At 43.2% G+C, this 17,651-nt stretch overlaps 1 protein-coding gene across 3 annotated transcripts; it reads left to right on the top strand.

The window, feature by feature from the left end:
• Positions 1-764: 764 nt before the first annotated feature.
• Positions 765-12,528, top strand: LOC146236703 (neuronal acetylcholine receptor subunit alpha-3-like). Of its 3 annotated transcripts, none has more exons than XM_084686409.1 (8): positions 765-914; positions 5,379-5,518; positions 6,688-6,732; positions 8,509-8,618; positions 9,095-9,302; positions 9,578-10,199; positions 10,397-10,656; positions 11,349-12,528. In XM_084686409.1, exons 1-8 carry the CDS (start codon positions 857-859, stop codon positions 11,472-11,474), a joined length of 1,569 nt encoding a protein of 522 aa, XP_084542535.1. In that variant the 5' UTR covers positions 765-856; the 3' UTR covers positions 11,475-12,528. The 3 variants fall into 3 exon arrangements, with proteins under 3 accessions (XP_084542535.1, XP_084542536.1, XP_084542534.1); XM_084686410.1 differs by having other exon boundaries at positions 9,578-10,193; XM_084686408.1 differs by having other exon boundaries at positions 9,578-10,189; positions 10,384-10,656.
• The last annotated feature ends 5,123 nt before the right edge of the window (positions 12,529-17,651 follow it).

Genomic DNA, 17,651 nt, shown 5'->3' on the forward strand with positions numbered 1-17,651 from the left:
CGCTTGTTAGTCCTTTACGCACCATTTAAAGGACATTTGCTGATCAACCCGAATTACCTCCGTTGCCGATCATGTTTGCCGTTAATGAAAGTTTCGCGGGGACACGGCTTAACGCGTGACGCCGCTATTTCCTAATGACCCCTTGTGATGACGTCAAGCCAAGCGCATACAATTGGAAGCTAAAATTAATTACCAGCTCGCGGGAGACACATTTGGTATTCGGTGTGAAGAATACACGACTCAACCGATGGGAAAACTTGTGCAAAGCAACTCAACTTTTCCCCAAAATGCGTGTAAACAAATTGAACAAAGCTCGATTTGGAGGCATAACATTGCCTGACTTTTACGCATGCAGTTGCTAGATAATTCTTTATTCCTACTTAATCAATTGGCTATGTCGTTCAGTCTATCTGTGCTTAACCCTCACACCTAACGTCATCCACCAACAATTTACTCTAATATAAACTCCTGCCCCCTGCCGCACTAATAGGAGTTTCGCGGTGCGCTGTCCGAGGTACAGATTGGAAAAAGTCTACACTTGTCTCCTTCTCATTTCGTTTTGGGGAAAAATAATCCATGTTCTAACACTACCACTGTCGCACACAAATTGCCTAGTGTCTGTTTGCATCTCAGTCCATCTCGGGTCCGTTTGGAGGCGCGAGCGCATCGAGTTTTTTGTTTAAAGGGGTGGGACAAGTGAAGTTCTCTCGTGAGCAGACGACGAGCGTACCGGCAGAGTCGCACAGCGCGAGACAGACGGTTTATCAGGGAGAGAGCATACGTTTGCAACTCTTCTCTCCTAAAGATTAAATCAGCAACATTTCCACAGGGGAACTGTTTCTCGTCCCGGCACAAGATGCATCCTGCCTTAAGAGGGACTTTGTTACTTCTTCTCTTCTTGTTAATTACGCAAGGTAAGACACTCATGTTCAGTTGGTTAATAATATAGCTTTGGAGACAAAGTGTCCTAAATAAAGATAAACAATTTCTAAACTTATTCCCTATATGGATTACAACATGTATGCTTTGTAAACTGTTTTAAAGCCACTGGCTACAGTTGGTTATGGGTTTCCGTTCTGTAAATCGCTGGATGCAACTCGGGAATCATCGATACGGTACATCGTAAGCCACAAGCTATTGTATATTAGACGGTACAGTTAGATTGCGAGAAACATGATGCACATTATGCGTAAACATATAGGAATCGAATGATGATAGATTGTTCCTAAGAATTAGGAACAAACTTGCTAAATACATTTTAAACACAAGCAAAACAATTTGAGTCACATTTAAAGTTGATTATATTTCAGAAATGAACCTGGATAAATGCGTAATTAAGCAGCCTTCAGACCTATTTTACCAATCATAGTTTACGTGGTTGTTTATTATTATCAGTAGGCCTTCTGTCTACAATTGAACACCAATTAGAAATGTCGTAGCAGGATAGCCTACATATGATAAGCCAAGCGTTAATAATTGTTGACTGAGAATGTAGGCCTACATCGTGTATTTCGTGTCTGGAAATGTTTACATCTCTGAGCAAATCCCAGAGAGACTTACTTTGTGAGCCCCGATGTGAAGTAGACCGATGTAAATTAAATGCAGAAATGATTTTGATGTATGTAAATTGGGTTTTGAGGCGGAATGATCAAACAGGAATGGATTATGATGTTGTGTCCCTGTCTTTGGAGGGAAGGTTTGACTGTAAAGTGATTGTGACAGATTTGATTCCAGTAGAATACTGCAATAGGCCTATACATTCAAACATGGAGATGTACTATCCGTGATTTAATGCTTTTGGTGTAACAGTAAGAAAGGAACACATATCTTGGCCATAATTTAATGGAAACACTAATTAATTGATTAAGCAATGAAGAAGCAACAAGTTCAGTCACAGTAGCTTTTATGTTTTATTTGACTCTTCCTCTCCACTATTGCTTGCACACACACACACGCATGCACGCACACACCCACACAATTCTGCAGGAGACTGGGAAGGCAGAGGGGCCCAATAAAGAAAGGAAATTGGTGTGTGTATTCCACAGTATTAGGTCAGGAGGTCAAAAATAAACACAGAATACTTTGAGGCCTAGGACTCCCTTATCTTTTGTTTTCCAGATGATATACATCGATTTCACCCTAACTTGTTATAGGTGTCTGTTTACCCTCTGCCCCCTCCACCCCCCACCTACCAATCCTCAACCTTCTAACTTTCTCTGCTGCCTCCTTCTCTCACTCTTTCCCCCCCCTCAGAGCATCTCTACTCACAGAACACTCGTGATGACTCGTGAACAGGTCCATCATCACAGTTCCATCACACTCTTTGACAATGTTCTAAGTTGAACTGACATCCACCTGGTATTCTCATAGAATTGGTACCATATTTCATAGTCAAATGAGAGCTGGAAAGAGAGAGAAAGAGAGTGAGTAAGATAGATCAAGAAAGCCAGTTTGACGTAGGATGGAACCTGTGGTTAATTTCCTGACATAATTGGTTCTTTTATGAAGCCTGACGTGAAATCCTTCGGACCACATCAAATGTGTGTGTATTTGTGTGTGTGTGTGTGTGTGCGCGTGTGTGTATGTGTGTGAGTAAGCAGAAGCTATAAAGAGAATGCCAGTGCTATTTTGATCAAAGCAGAGGTTTAGTCATTGAGTTGGAGATGAGGGCCCAGCTCCCCTAGTAATTACCCAAGGCAGAATAACAATATGATCTGGGACCAATACACTAATCAACACATACACCCAAGTGGATATATACTCATACATGTATTTCTCATTTTCAGATCCTTCCCTCGCTATAATTCTCCATCCTTCTCTATCCCTTCCTTCCTTCCTTTCTTTTTTTTTTTTTTTTCCATTCTTCTACCTGTCAGTTACATTTAAATGTAAAATGTCTTGTCTCCTCTTCTCTTCTCTCTTCTTTCTCTTTTCTTCCATCACTTTGCCTTAAAGAGTTCATCGTCAGTTGAGTAGCTTGTGTCATTGTCACTTTCACAGAGGGCATCGTCTGGCTGTGGGGGAAATATCCTCACATAATCGGTTCGCAATTCTTCCTTCACAGTCCACACTCCGTTAAGACTCTGTCTTAAAAGGTCGGTTTAATTAACAGATTAAAACTTCTCTCGTCTCCATAGTCTTAAAGTCCAAGTCAGATGAGGATAGAGTAAAAAAAAAAAACACTTTATGAGGATAAAACAATACAGTGAACTTTTACAGACCCTGGAGATGTGTGCTTGCCTTCTTTTTCTTGTCTCTTCTCCTTTATTAATTTTACCTAACTCCCCCCCCCCCTCCAGCCTTTCCATCCATTTCCCAATCTCATTACCTCTTTATTTCCCTCCCTCACTCTCTCTCCCTCCCTTTCTCTTCTGGTACTAGACCAAAATATGACCCTCCAGTCCATGCTCTGTGATGGAGCCACGCCTTTTTGACAATAGTGAAGTAAACATTGTGTGGCGGCACAGCAATGCTCCAGGCGACCCTGGGTATGAGGGAACAGCAGGCACATGAATCACATCATTTGGCATGATAAAAAGGCCTCCATTTTGTGTTGTGCAACTTTAAGATGTAAATGTGTGTACATACGGAAAATGCAGAGACAATTTTAGTGGTCAGTGAAACACTGTAAATGTACTTTTTTCATTGCATTTATTTAGATATTTAAATTTAAAATGATTTTATAGCTGGCCAATGTATCATGCCATGTCAAGCAAGATTAATAAAACATATGAATGGGTATTTCAGCCCAGGTCTTGGTTTCTGGTTTTGTGAGTATTTATGTGTGTGTGGTGTGTGTGCAGGAATATTGTGTCTCGGTCTGGTAGCTGGTGTCCTTCAGGGCGAGACGAAAGACAGAGCTAGATGTTTCAACCAGAAGTGTTCTTCTCCTCTGCTCTCTACCCCCACACCCAAGAGGTCCCTATTGACGCTCCTGAAGTGGGTGTGTGTGTGTGTGACAGTCTCTGTGAGGGATCTGTGTTTTCCTGTGAGACATTGTCTATGTATGTGCATGTGTGTCTATTTTTGGTGTGATAGTCTCTGTGACATGTGCGTGTGTTCATATGAGAGCTTGTGTGTGTGTATGCGTGTAGATGTGTGTGTGTGAGTGTGTACGCAGTGTATCTGCAGGTTCCCAGGCACGGATCCTCCTCCTGCCAGGCAAGACGTGGCCTCCATAACAACAGTGGGAAGAGAACGAGCTTGTTAGTGGTGACCTCCGAACCAGCTGTGTCTGTGTTTGCGGCACTCAGAATGTCCACTGTGACCCCCGTCACTCTTGCGGCTCTGAGAGGCACCAGCTAAAAGGGTTTTCGACCCTCACACATGCACTCACACACTACTCTTTTTAGGTCCCTTTCGTTTTTTTCTGTTCCTCCTTTTTTCCTCTTCTGGCTGCTTCTCTTGAAAGACTGTTGATGCTTCACCACAGTACTCTGCGCCTGATTAACACTCGGATCGCTAAGCAGTCTAAAAAATGGTAACCTGAGAAATAAAACAAATGTAAGATTATCATTTTTTTACATACAGTATACGCACATGACATAATGAGGGATCCGATCACGATAAACAATGTCTCTGTATTATGACATTAGTGGTACTCTCAGTGACTATCTCTCTCTCACACACATGCTCTCTTTCCCTCCCTTGTTTCTCTGTCTCTCCTTGTCAGCAGGGGGGAGAAAAGGCCTGATTGAGTGGTTCTGCTCTATCCCCCTCTCGAGTGTCTTTCACTAATTGTGGGGCGAGCAACAAGGACTCAAGGACTTGAGTTCTGGATTGTGCGTTTTACCCTTGACATTGGTTCATCTCAGTGCCCTCACATTTTTACTGAATCCTGAGGCTTGATGTTCACCTGTGTCTCAGATCACTTGTTGATTGTTTCGTGTGGTGTTTGGTGCTGGTTTCCAACCTTCACCGACTGTAATTCTTTCCCTGTCTCGTTCCTTATTTTATTCTCTTTTTCTCCCACATCCCCTCTCTTTTCATCCCTTCTACACGTTCTCTGCCACCTCCTCTTCCCCTCAACACCCTTCTCACCTCCGTCCCTCTCCCTGTCCATCTTGTCTATCTTCCTCCTCTATCCATCCATCTTTCCCTTTCTCTCTACCTACCCCTTATGTAATTGCACCCCCCCATCTTATCTTCCTATCATCCTTCTCTATTGTATCTGGGGTCGGATGCCTGAGCGGTTAGGAAATCCGGCTATTAATCAGAAGGTTGGCGGTTCGATTCCCAGCCGCAACAAATGACATTGTGTAGGGGGGCAAGGCACTTCACCCTACTTGCCTCGGAGGAATGTCCCTGTATTTACTGTAAGTCGCACTGAATTAAAGCGTCTGCTAAATGAGGTAATGTAAATGTATCTCTCTCTCCAGACTGTTTCTCCTCCAAGGCTGAGGACAGGCTCTTTAGGAAGCTCTTCAGGAAGTATAACCAGTTCATCCGGCCCGTGGAGAACGTGTCCGATCCCGTCACTGTGGAGTTTGAGGTCTCCATGTCCCAGCTGGTCAAAGTGGTAGGGAACGCAGACATGCATGCATACAAGCACACTCTCACATGCAAAAATGCACACATGCGCACACACACACACATTCAATACGTAGAAATGCACACACACAGTAATGCACACACACTACAGATGTCCATACAAATGGAAAGACAGACAGAATGACAAGAGAGTTTTTAAATATTTAACAAAGACTATGCAGAGCAGAGCCCTCGAGATGAAACTTTCCATCACCTTCCTAGCAAGCAGTGTGGTGGTCAGGAAGCAATCTCACTAAAAGCTCCCACTCAGCTCTTATGCAGTAGAGTGTGTGTGGACGTGTGTGTGTGTGTGTGTGTGTGCGGGTGTCTAATATAGGGAGAGAGTGTTATGTCTGTGTGAATTACTTTGATCAAATTTCCTGTCTGAGAAAGATTGGAGAGTGGATAGGTGGACGATTATCAGGAAAATGTGTGAGATAGAGAGATGGTGCTCATTTTTATCTTTGCTACAGCAAAGATGGTAGAGCCCAAGAATATAACAAAAGCATTGTCCTGCAGTAAAGAAGATAATCTCTTTTCTGCTTATTGTCCATAAAGGAATGGATTAAGGTACATTTTGCAAGTGAAAGCTTACTTAATTTGACTAACATTTAGCTAACTCAGCAGGTACAAGTAAGTTTTCCGGTGTGTGTGTGTGTGTCTGTGAGTGTTTGTGTGTGTGTGATTCGCACGTCACTTAAGGAATGTTTTATTGTAATATGCTCCCTCTAGTTTAAGGTAATTCAACTGTGAGCTGGAGAGAGAGAGAGAGGTCCCTGACCCTGCGGTGTTGCATAACTGTCAGTCATGGTTTAACTGCCTCTGTTGAGGAAGTTGGGGTCAGAGGTTGTTGAGGTTAAGCTCTATTTCCATTTCCTTTTCAAGTCAATGCTAGCTTTAGCATTTGCATTTCCTCTGCAAGTTAAGTTTTCTGAAGCCGATCTCGATAAATCCAAAATATTTGACAATTTCCTGCCAAAATATATTTTTTATGTTGCCTCAAGCCATGAAAGTAGAATTTCCATAGACTGTTGCCATCCTTACATACACCTACTAAACACATATTCACACATAAACCTGCCATTTTACAGGCATGTGCACATCTGCAAATGCTCACACTACTTCTCCCTCTCTCTAACATGACATTTTACTCTGCAGGATGAGGTGAATCAGATCATGGAGACCAATCTGTGGCTGAGACATGTAAGTGTACATGCGTGCACAAACACACACACACAAACACACGCATATACAGAGACCTATTGGGGGGTTAGATGATGTGGGGTGATTGGATGAGGGGTCATGTCGAAACTTGGTTACATTCTGTGGATCACACATCGTTGTCAATATGGATGCTCCCATACTGTGTGTGTGAGAGAGAGAGAAAGAATGAGAGAGAAAGAGAATGATGGAGAGGGAAGAATGGGTTAGCGAAAGCGAGAGAGAGAGAGAGAGAGAGAGAGAGAGAGAGAGAGAGAGAGATAGAAAGAGAGACCAGGTCCTCTTAAGGTCAATGTGTGACACATGGTCAAGGAGCTGTCCATCATGATGTTAAATGGTTTAATGCCTGGGCATGTGTGTGCAGTAGTGTGTGTGTGTGTGTGTGTGTTAGGGAGGTTCAAAGCAGGTCAAGGTATATTTACTTGAAGTAATCAATGTTTCTGAGCAGCACAGATACGCTACGCTACACAGCAGCATGACATGGATCAATAGATGGCAGGACTGAACTTTTAACCCCACTGGATGCTTTTTGAACAGCATAGAAACGCACTAGGTAATTATCATTCATAGACAGGATTATCACTTGGAACAAAAGGCTGTGAAAGCAACGCTCTCACTTTACTTAAAAGAAAACTGTAATTTTTTCTCTTTCTTTTTGTGTCTTTCTTGGTCTTTCACTCTTTCCTCCCCTCTTTTCTGTCCTTTAAGTTTGGCAATTCTGCTCCCTCCCTCCCTCCCTCCCTCCCTCCCTCCCTCCCTCCCTCCCTCCCTCCCTCCCTCCCTCCCTCCCTCCCTCCCTCCCTCCCTCCCTCCCTCCCTCCCTCCCTCCCTCCCTCCCTCCCTCCCTCCCTCCCTCCCTCCCTCCCTCCCTCCCTCCCTCCCTCCCTCCTTATACTGTTAGAGCCGAGGTGTCCCTCGCTTTCCCCCTAAAAAAGAGTGACGGACGCCAGCGACTCATTTTAACATTGTCCTGTGGCAATCTGAATTTAAAGGCATATTTAAAGGAATATAAAGGCAATTGTAAATCGAGCATCTAAACAATGAATGCAATACATGGGATGGAGTTCATGCCTTTTTACACAAGCAGTGGTTCAAAGCAGTGGGCTTAAGGTCACACAATGTGTCTCTGTATTGATTATGGCATGTTATTATTGATTATGGCACACTACTGTGACATACATTTATAAACAAGACATTCTCATGTTTGATCTTTCTTTCTGCAGCAGTTGTTTACTGCAAATATTTAATCTGAAACGTAATTAACATATTGTGGCTAAGACTAAACAATAGCACACAACCACACTCCTAGCAGACATCAAGCCTTCATCAAAACAAACTGGAAATCCATAGCATGTTGTGTGTTTGAAGTTAATTTGTCCCGCAATCATTGCAATCATATGGATTTGACAAATTGATCTGCTAAAGTGAACACAAGGAAACTGTGGATAACAAACCCTCTTCATTTGAAAATCTATCTTTCTTCTTCTTCCTCTCTGCCCCTCCGATTTGAGTTCTTCTGCTTTACACTAAAAAGCAAACTAAAGTCTCTAATAGTGAATGGCCAAGTTGTCCTTCAGTAAAAACGAATAATCTTAGGCGACTGTTTCTGACCTCGACCATTCAAACCATTGTGTGTGTGTGTCTCTTATCAGTCTGTTTGTCACCTTTAGAAGGGAAGAGAACTTCTCCTCATATTTTGCTTTTCAAGGAGCATCAGCACAGACACAAACACTGACGTGTGCCTGCTGTTTCTTTCAGATCTGGAATGACTACAAGTTGAAGTGGGCCCCGGTGGAGTTTGATGGGATAGAGTTCATCAGAGTTCCATCCAACAAGATCTGGAGACCAGACATTGTGCTTTACAACAAGTTCGTTCTCAGGACTTTACATTCATCACTATCATCATCCTCGATCCAGCATCACTGAATCCTCTAGTTTCTTGTTTTGCAAACCTGTGTTTATTGCTCTTATTTGGATCTTTACAAATCTTTTTCAAATATTTATATTAAGCGGTGAAAGACGCCTTTTCACCCCATTCTATTTAACTGATGTCCCATTGCTCTAATTTATTTCTCCCTTCTCCCGATTCCAAGAGAGTCACAGTACAAATCAACTGAAGTTATTTGAAGGTCCTTCTCACAATGGAGGGCTAATTCACTTTCTCCCCTTCTTCTTTCTCATTCACTTTACCAATCAATATTCTCTCCTTCTTTGTCCCCCCATACACTCCAATCATCCACATGTCTCTCTCTCTCTCTCCCCTCTCTCCGATGTCCACTTCCTTCTCCCTTCCACCCTCTCCATCTCCCTCCCTCCTCCTGTCTGCCCCCCCCCTCCTCTCCAGTGCTGTGGGGGACTTCCTGGTGGAGGACAAGACCAAGGCTCTGCTGAAGTTTGATGGCACCATCACCTGGGTCCCCCCTGCCATCTTCAAGTCCTCCTGCCCCATGGACATCACCTACTTCCCCTTTGACTACCAGAACTGCTCCATGAAGTTCGGCTCCTGGACCTACGACAAGGCCAAGATCGACCTAGTCCTCATCGGCTCCAAGGTCAGAAGATACCCTGTTCGAATCTGCATATGTAATTAGTTAATCCCACTACATGTTTCAAACGATCTTGCCAGTGAACCTAGACGTATTACTCACTCAGTATATGCTCTCTGTTCAATTTGTTAAAAAAAAATTACGTATAATTTATGTTCAGGTCTAAACATATGAAAATGTCTTTAAAGGGTCGAGCTTGTTCAATTTTGGGCAAGCCATTAGACAACAGCATTGCAATTTAGCACATAAATGAATAAATCCTATACTTCTCGGGATTGCAGGTCAATCTCAAAGACTTCTGGGAAAGTGGGGAGTGGGAGATCATCGACGCGCCGGGCTACAAACACGACATCAAGTACAACTGCTGTGAGGAGATCTACCCCGACATCACCTACTCCTTTTACATCCGGAGACTCCCTCTCTTCTACACCATCAACCTCATCATCCCCTGCCTGCTCATCTCCTTCCTCACCGTGCTGGTCTTCTACCTGCCCTCCGACTGCGGGGAGAAGGTCACCCTCTGCATCTCTGTCCTCCTCTCCCTCACCGTGTTCCTGCTGGTCATCACCGAGACCATCCCCTCCACCTCGCTGGTCATCCCCCTCATCGGCGAGTACCTGCTCTTCACCATGATCTTCGTCACGCTCAGCATCGTCATCACCGTCTTCGTGCTCAACGTGCACTACCGCACCCCCATGACCCACACCATGCCTGGGTGGGTGCGCTCCGTGTTCCTCAGCATCCTGCCCAGGGTGATGCTCATGAGGAGGCCCCTGGACCAGGATGGCAAGGCCGTGGGGGTGCAGAGCTGCGGAGAGGGGGGAGGATCCGGAGGCAGGGCCGGAGGGAGCGGGGGAAAGGGAGCGAAGAAGAGGAAGAACAGCCTCTCACAGGTGGGTGGAGGTAGATGGATGGATAGACTGACAGGCTGTGGAAAAAATATTTTTCGAAACGTTTCTCAAACGCATACACAGACATCCAAACACACAAAGTACCCAGACATATGTTGATCTTAAATCTATTTAATCTAATCTTAAACCGACCAGGGAAAACAACAGATTTAACCTCCATCCTTCTGAATCCACAGCAAAGCGGAGGAGGCTCGGTCAACTGCCTGGACTTTGGAGAAAACAAGCTCTCCGTGGAAGGAGGCTGTGCTGGCAAGAAGTGTCCCTGCCCCTGCCAGCACGGCAAGGAAACCCCAGAGATGGCAGACCCTGGAAAGCTGAGTCGCCAACTGAGCCACCAGAGCGTCAACACGGTGGTGGCGTTCTCCATGGTGTCACCTGAGATCAAACAGGCCATTGAGAGTGTCAAATACATCGCAGAGAACATGAGGAGTCGGAACAAGGCCAAAGAGGTACAGTCCTGTTCATTGACGTAGCTTCCAATGCTAGCTCAGGGTTAGGGCTAATCTGAAACAGTGCAGACTATGCTCCTAACTGATACAGCAATATGCTGTATCTCTGTAGAACTTATTTTTTAATGTTTCAGTCAAAGTGTGAGATGTGTGTGTAATACACTGTATTATGCATGAAGGTAAACACATTATCTTATGTACTTCAAAAGTGAGCCAGGAAGATATCATTAGGCAATCCAGTTCACAATTCATTTTACTGTAAAAATGACTCCAACACAAAGTTTCAAGTTACAACCCCCTTTTTTTTGTTATAAATACACTGTGCCAGCCCTCCCAGAGGTGTAAAGCAGTCTTTGATATGCAAAACAGCCCTCTCAATCTGCACTGTCAAAATGTCTGTCACTGTGTTTGACACTTTGGTTGCATATCATTAACAGAGTTATTTCCCCCTGTGCAAACTACGTCGTCATTGCATCAAAACTTACCCAACTTGAGTTTATTCTTCCTTCATCCTTTATTCAACTCCCTTGCTCTTCATCCATTACATCCATTACTCCTACATTATAAAGTATTATATCACCCCCTCTCTTTTGTCACCTGTCTATCCTTTACCACATTGTTCCATTATTTTATCCCTCCCACTTCTCTTCCTATTTTTTCTCTGCTTTATCGTATCGTTCTTTCATTCTCAGGTGGAGGATGACTGGAAGTATGTTGCCATGGTGATCGACAGGATATTCCTTTGGGTCTTTATAACGGTCTGCATCCTTGGAACCCTGGGCCTCTTCCTGCGGCCTGTCATTGGCTTTCTGTCATAACCAAAAAACAATTAAGGTTCATAGCAATCAGCAATCAGGCCAATCCACAGTTTATTTCCATCTGGACCAATTGAATAAACGCTGTTAGTGCTGCACCAGGAGAAAATCTTCCACTCAGTCACTCTTGAATTAAGGAATCAAACCTTTTTCAAATAAGTATTCCCCAGATAAAAACACCAGCCCTCTACCATACCATAGCAACCAATAACTGAATGATCAGTCCCTATGGATGGATTTTTATCTGTCACAGCTAATTAATAATCAGATCGGCGAGGTCCTAACCACATGCTTTCTGTGTCGCAACCAATTACTAATGAAACTGAGCAGACATCTCAGAACCTCCTTGTAAAGTTAACAGCCTGTTGGAACCATAGATATATATAAACATGTATGTGTGTATATATATATCTATGGTTGGAACAGTCAACTTCAATTGTTTGTCGATGGTTAGGGAACCACAGAACAGTGTAAATGATCAGCCATAGGTATTGCTATGACAACATCATGACTGTATTGTCATAGAAGGGTGTGTGATATCTTACAGGAATAACCGATCAGAGCTTCCGGCTCTGTATCCTAATGAAAACGTACATGATACAAAGTACAAACAGATGCCTTTATGAGTGTTCTGGAAGGTTTAATTTCTTATCTGGGCAAATATATGATTCATTTATACATGAATGACAGTCTCCTGAAATAGAACCTTCAACTCAATTCTGGAATTAATGTATCAGGGGATTCTATCGTCCATTTTTATGGTCATTAATTTATGTGTTTATTTTCCGAATCATTTTTTAATTAAGTTCACCATTGTATGTAGCCCTGTATTACCACACACAGATAGCACATGAGAAACATTGATTAGCCTCTTTTAAATGAGTCTCCTATATCAGCCATTCCAGAACTGCTTTGTGCTTTTGATTGCCATAATCCTTTTGCAATTACATTCTGACTTGTCATTAACAATACACACCTTGCACTACTGAGACACTCACTTTTGTATCTATGTTTTATTTATCTCTTTCCCTCTCTCTCTCTCTCCCTCTCTCTTCCTCTTCCCCTCTCTCTTTTTCTGTCTGTTTTGATGGCTTTGAATTTGAAATAAATGTTGATATTTCTTCAAAACATGAATATCTGCTATGGATATGTTCGTTAGAGCAGTCATCTTGTGAAGTGTGACTGGACAGGGTTTCTGCTTACCAAGCTGTGTTTAATCTGGTAATGACCTTCCAAGGTCAGCTATGCGCCTACCCCAGATCGTAGCAATCACTGAGGCTTTCATCATCTTCAGTGAAACCATCCTCTTAATGCCTCTGCATTATTTGATCAGAGAGAGCTAAATGTCATAATAAAGCTGTGGTGACTTACACCTGCAAGGAAGTGTTGAGATGAGCTGTACACGTCAAGCCAGATTCAAAAGGGAACCTGTGTGTTTACATACAAAGCTTCATAGCGCCAAGATCATCAATACTGGAGCTGTCATTAGAGATCCGTTTGGTTGCCAACCAACTACTAGAGAATCAGAGGATGAGAATCAGGACTTGAATGATGTGGACAGTGATTTAAGGGATGTAATCAGGTCTGTGGAATTAGGCAGAGGGATCTTTGCTAGGTATTTCCTCCCCCTCTCCTTCTTATCTTCTCCACCTCTCCATCTCTCCGTCAGTCTGTCAAAGCACGTTAGTACACCCCATCTTCCCCATCTTCCTGAATAGACATGTTCATGTGGAAACACACGCACACACACTCGGACAATGACACACACTCACTGGGGTCTCTAAATCTGGAAACACATGCTCTGACTCTGACACACACTTTCGTACACACACTCACATATTTACACACATACACGTATACAGTATGGAGATCAGAAACAGTTTACCTCACTTTTAATGTAATCTTCCTTTGAGAGACTACTGTGCCATCCAAGGGTGAAACACATGGTTCAAGTCCCAGGCCACAGAGTGCTTTCACATAGCCTGTTCTAGTGTTAGCTTTAGCACTGGGCCACGTTAACATAAGACCAATAATGGAAGTGTTAGCGATAGCTTAATTATTAGCGCTGAGTTAAAGTTAATATTGTTTCTTACAATAGACAATAGGGTAAGAAGTTGTTATGGTTGAAATTGTGGTTTGAGTGCTTAAAAGATCTTGACAGTGAGTATGCAGAGTGGTGCTATTTGTGGTATGGAGGGACAAGTGAAATATGGGGGATCAAAGGAAAGAAGGGAGGAAGGTTTGGACACTGTGATGTCTGCAAACAGATTTTCTTCAGAATAAATTTAATACAAATACTGTCTTTAGCCAATTGTACCCAGAGGTGAATTATGATCTGCAGTACATTGGTGCACTGTCTATAAACAATCCATGCTAGAGCTGGATTGCAAACAAATAACATTGTAATACATCATACAATAGACACATTCACGTTTTCAATTTTTCCATCTGGTCATTACTCAAACAAATGGTTAATCCTTATTTATGCAAATATTATATTTTGTGTGTCACTGGTAAAAGACAGATCCAGGAGAGTTGGCAATTAAAGACACGCGGTGTGCAGGCACTGAGACGTCCCCTGGCCTATGGAAGCAACAATGGTTCACAATATGAGAGGAGGGAGAAAGAGAGAGAGTGAGAGATAGAATTGTGTGTTGAGGGCCTATGATAACGAAGAGGGAATACAACACAGGGAAAGAGAGAAGAGACACGGGAAGTGGGATGAAAAAAGGAGTGGATTAGATAGAGAGGAGGAAGTGAGAAAGGAGGTGGGGACGTGAAAAGGGGGGAGATGGTATTGAAAAGCCAACGGCATTCTGTAAAGACAGCAGGCAGAAAGTGAGGGAAAGCGAGAGAAAAATTAATGGTTGGATGAAGGCATGGTTATTAATCTTATTAGTGTACAGTGCCCATGATGCAGTCTGATATTATGTCGGTGAGACACACACAGAGCAGAGCACTTATAGGACTATTTAGTTTTCAGTTTTTTCTTATAGTAGAAATGAAGGTAAGGAAAAGAGGCATGACAGGGTGAGGTCACACACACACACAGTCCCACACACACACACTCCCACACACACAGGAGGGATCCTGTCTTACAGAGTCTCAATAATTGATTTTTCGGCAAGGGAGGGCATTTCTGGGGTGAGAAGGACACTGAGATGACAGCCATGCCTGGCATGAGTTTCTACAGACCTGAGGGTCAACAGATTTTAATGGTCCTAAATGTTTTGGCTACAAAACTCCCCTCAAGTTGTTTTTGTCTAGAGGCTTTTAACCTGGTGCTTAGAGTTAAACACCAGAATCTATTGTACACAAACAAGGCAAACAGAAGCCTCGTCCACAACTCATGAAGGTCAAATGGAATTGGAATCAACCATTCTGTTGCTACAGAAATGGAAAGTCAAAGTGTGGGTCTTTAATGTTGCATTTAAAAACCAAACTTCTAACATTATATGCAGCGAGTGCTTGTGCGGCTGTAATCTCGTTTCTTATGGCTTAATAAAAATGCAGCGACCAAAATGGAAAAGTACAGACAATATGAGCTACGATCATTGAAGGACAAGTTCAATTTAGTTAGTGTTCTATTCGGGCGATGTGATTGCCTTTTGCTGCAGAGTGCTGGCAAGCTTCTGAAGTCAATATAACACAGGGAGAGTTATAGCAGTGATGCTGTGTACGCTTTAATGTGGGATTGAATTAAATAAATAAAGATGTGGAGGAGAGGAGGAGCCCCTTGTCTGGTTTAGTAGTTGACTGCCGTGTGAATTGTAAACACATATTTATCTTTGTGCTCACACACACACGCACGCAAGCACCCTGTGGAGAAAGCCCACACAAATGTTAGGGATTAAGAACGAAAAGAAGGAAGGCGTTGAAAATGTGTTTAGGCACTCAGATTAATTTCTCATCTCTCACGGGCATGTCAAACCCAAGGAGTCTTATTTCTTACCTTAGCAGGGGAGGGGGGGGTGTTTGTAAATGTGTGTTTGTGAGTGTGTGCGTTTGTGTGTGTGTGGATTAAAATGAAATGTTTACCAACATGTATTGAAGGATTGTATACAGTATATGAATGAGTAAAATAAGATTTAATGTAAATTAATTAAGTAAATGCAAATAAATACATAATGACAAATATGTGATTTATGTTAATTAAGTTAGCCGTCAAATTTAAATACTTAAACTCAGTCAATACATTCTGCCTGTTGTATAAGGGGGTTGTAAATTGTATTTTGACAGTTAGCTTGTAAGCCTTAGGGATGTATATATGTGGCTGAAGAGGAGAATTGTGGGATACTGGAGGAAGAGGAGGAGAGGAGAGGGCATGGGGTTCAGCAGAGAGGCGTCTCTTTGAAGGCAGGCAGGCAGGCAGAAAACAACTTGATCTAATCTACAAGCTCTGGCAAACTCCCTTTCAGAACTGGAAACCAGAACTCGATGTAAATGTTAAAGTTGACATATGAGTTTTCATACTCAGTTGTTAAAGCACTAACCCTGCTGTGGTAAAAGGGTTGGATTTCCACTTGGGTCACACACACTGAAAATGTCAACATTCACTGACTGTGAGTAGCTTTGGATATCATCTTTCTTTTCATTTTTTTAAACATTTTGCCAGTTTTCAATGCGCAGTAGAGTAAATGTTCTTTACCAAATGCATCCCACACATTGACCTTGAAAAAGCTGGTTTTCTTGCTGAGGCCAGTCAAAAAAACGGGGTTGGGGGAGGCATGTATAATTCAACGTTCCCACATTGGCCAACACATACTACACACTCAGACTGTGCTACATGCTCATAGCACACACACACACACACACACACACACTACACTCTCATACAACATCCCAGCGTTTGGATTTCATGTGTCTTGTCCTGGAATCTGTGCCGTACATTCCTATACATTGTTTTGGTACTTTCTCAAATCCCTCTCCAAAGACACGATAGCCTTGTAACCTTCCTCTTGGATTTCTTTATGAAGGACTAGACCAAAGATCCATCCTTTACCTTAAGAACCTAGAACAAACCCCATCTAATCAGTTCAGAGGTTTTGAAGTGCATAACTTATATTCCATAAACACCCAGTGGTGTGTGTGTGCTTGCGTGTGTGAATGCATGTGTGTGTGTGTACATATACATGCATGTGTGTGAAAAGCCAGTAGCTGGCATCGCTGCCAAGCTAACCAGAACTAACCTGGACGAGACTCTCTCTCAATTATTCATTCAGTTTTTGAAACAACACCACCACTACAAGTGCCAGCCTCAATTGACAGTGATGGTACTTCAGCTTGGTCCTGCTTTACAATTGGCATCAAACAGCAGACAGACCATCACAGCCTCGTCACAGCATGTGCTCTCACGATGGAAACAATGGATCCAACCTGGTGAGAAGTTGTCGCAGAAAGCCACGAGAGAGCAAGGCCTCGCTTCCCACCCCTCTGAGCAAGCACCAAGCGTGCAATCAAAAGGTCAACATGGCGAGATTGTCTGAAAAAGTCACCGCTGTGAAAGCGATCCAATATCAAGGCAGGGGATCAAAAGGTCAGGTTGCCAAACCCAGAAAGCCTGTGCTGTGCCGCCCACCGTCATCCGCCACGCTGAAATATTCATCGGCGTCGCCACTTTACAGATGACTCACCAGAACACCTCAGAACCCTTTGACATCATAATGGCTCGTTAACGAGCATCTCGTTAGAACCTCCTTTGGGGGGGCCCTCGTTAAGGGTGCTGGAGAGCAGAGGAGTGGGTGGTGATTGCTGGTGTAGCGGTGGATTTCTCTATCATTGTTCCATACTTCTCTGAGGGAGACCTTTGAGTAGAGGCGTGAGGGTTGCCACACTATAAAAAGATCTGGCTTGGTGTCTACCAAACCTTTCTGTCCATAAGCGTAAGATTATTGCTTATTGGAAAGAGGTTGCAGGTTCAAAAAGAGACCGATGATTAGCATGATTGTTGACTTCTGATGTGAAGAGCTTGGTGGACACACACACACACAAACACACACAAGCACACACCACATCTTTGTTTTAAACTATGTCCACCCATATGTTTCAGTAGAACATAGAGTGTTCTGTAAGGGAGGTAAGAGTGAAACATCCAGCTGCACTTGTCCACAGGGATAGCTGTTATGTATAGGCATAGTGTTCTCCTGGGCCATGCTGCTAGCCTCAGGAAATCGCAGGGGC

The sequence above is a fragment of the Hypomesus nipponensis genome, chromosome 22, assembly GCF_054491055.1.
Source record: "Hypomesus nipponensis isolate SF chromosome 22, ASM5449105v1, whole genome shotgun sequence".
NCBI classification, from domain to species: domain Eukaryota; kingdom Metazoa; phylum Chordata; class Actinopteri; order Osmeriformes; family Osmeridae; genus Hypomesus; species Hypomesus nipponensis.

Excerpts from the sequence above, each read along its gene's own strand:
- LOC146236703 (XM_084686408.1), top strand. The coding sequence starts at position 857 with ATGCATCCTGCCTTAAGAGGGACTTTGTTACTTCTTCTCTTCTTGTTA. Across the intron at positions 6,733-8,508 it reads CCAATCTGTGGCTGAGACAT|ATCTGGAATGACTACAAGTT; the intron begins GTAAGTGTACAT and ends TGTTTCTTTCAG. Across the intron at positions 10,190-10,383 it reads GGAAGAACAGCCTCTCACAG|CAAAGCGGAGGAGGCTCGGT; the intron begins GTGGGTGGAGGT and ends CTGAATCCACAG.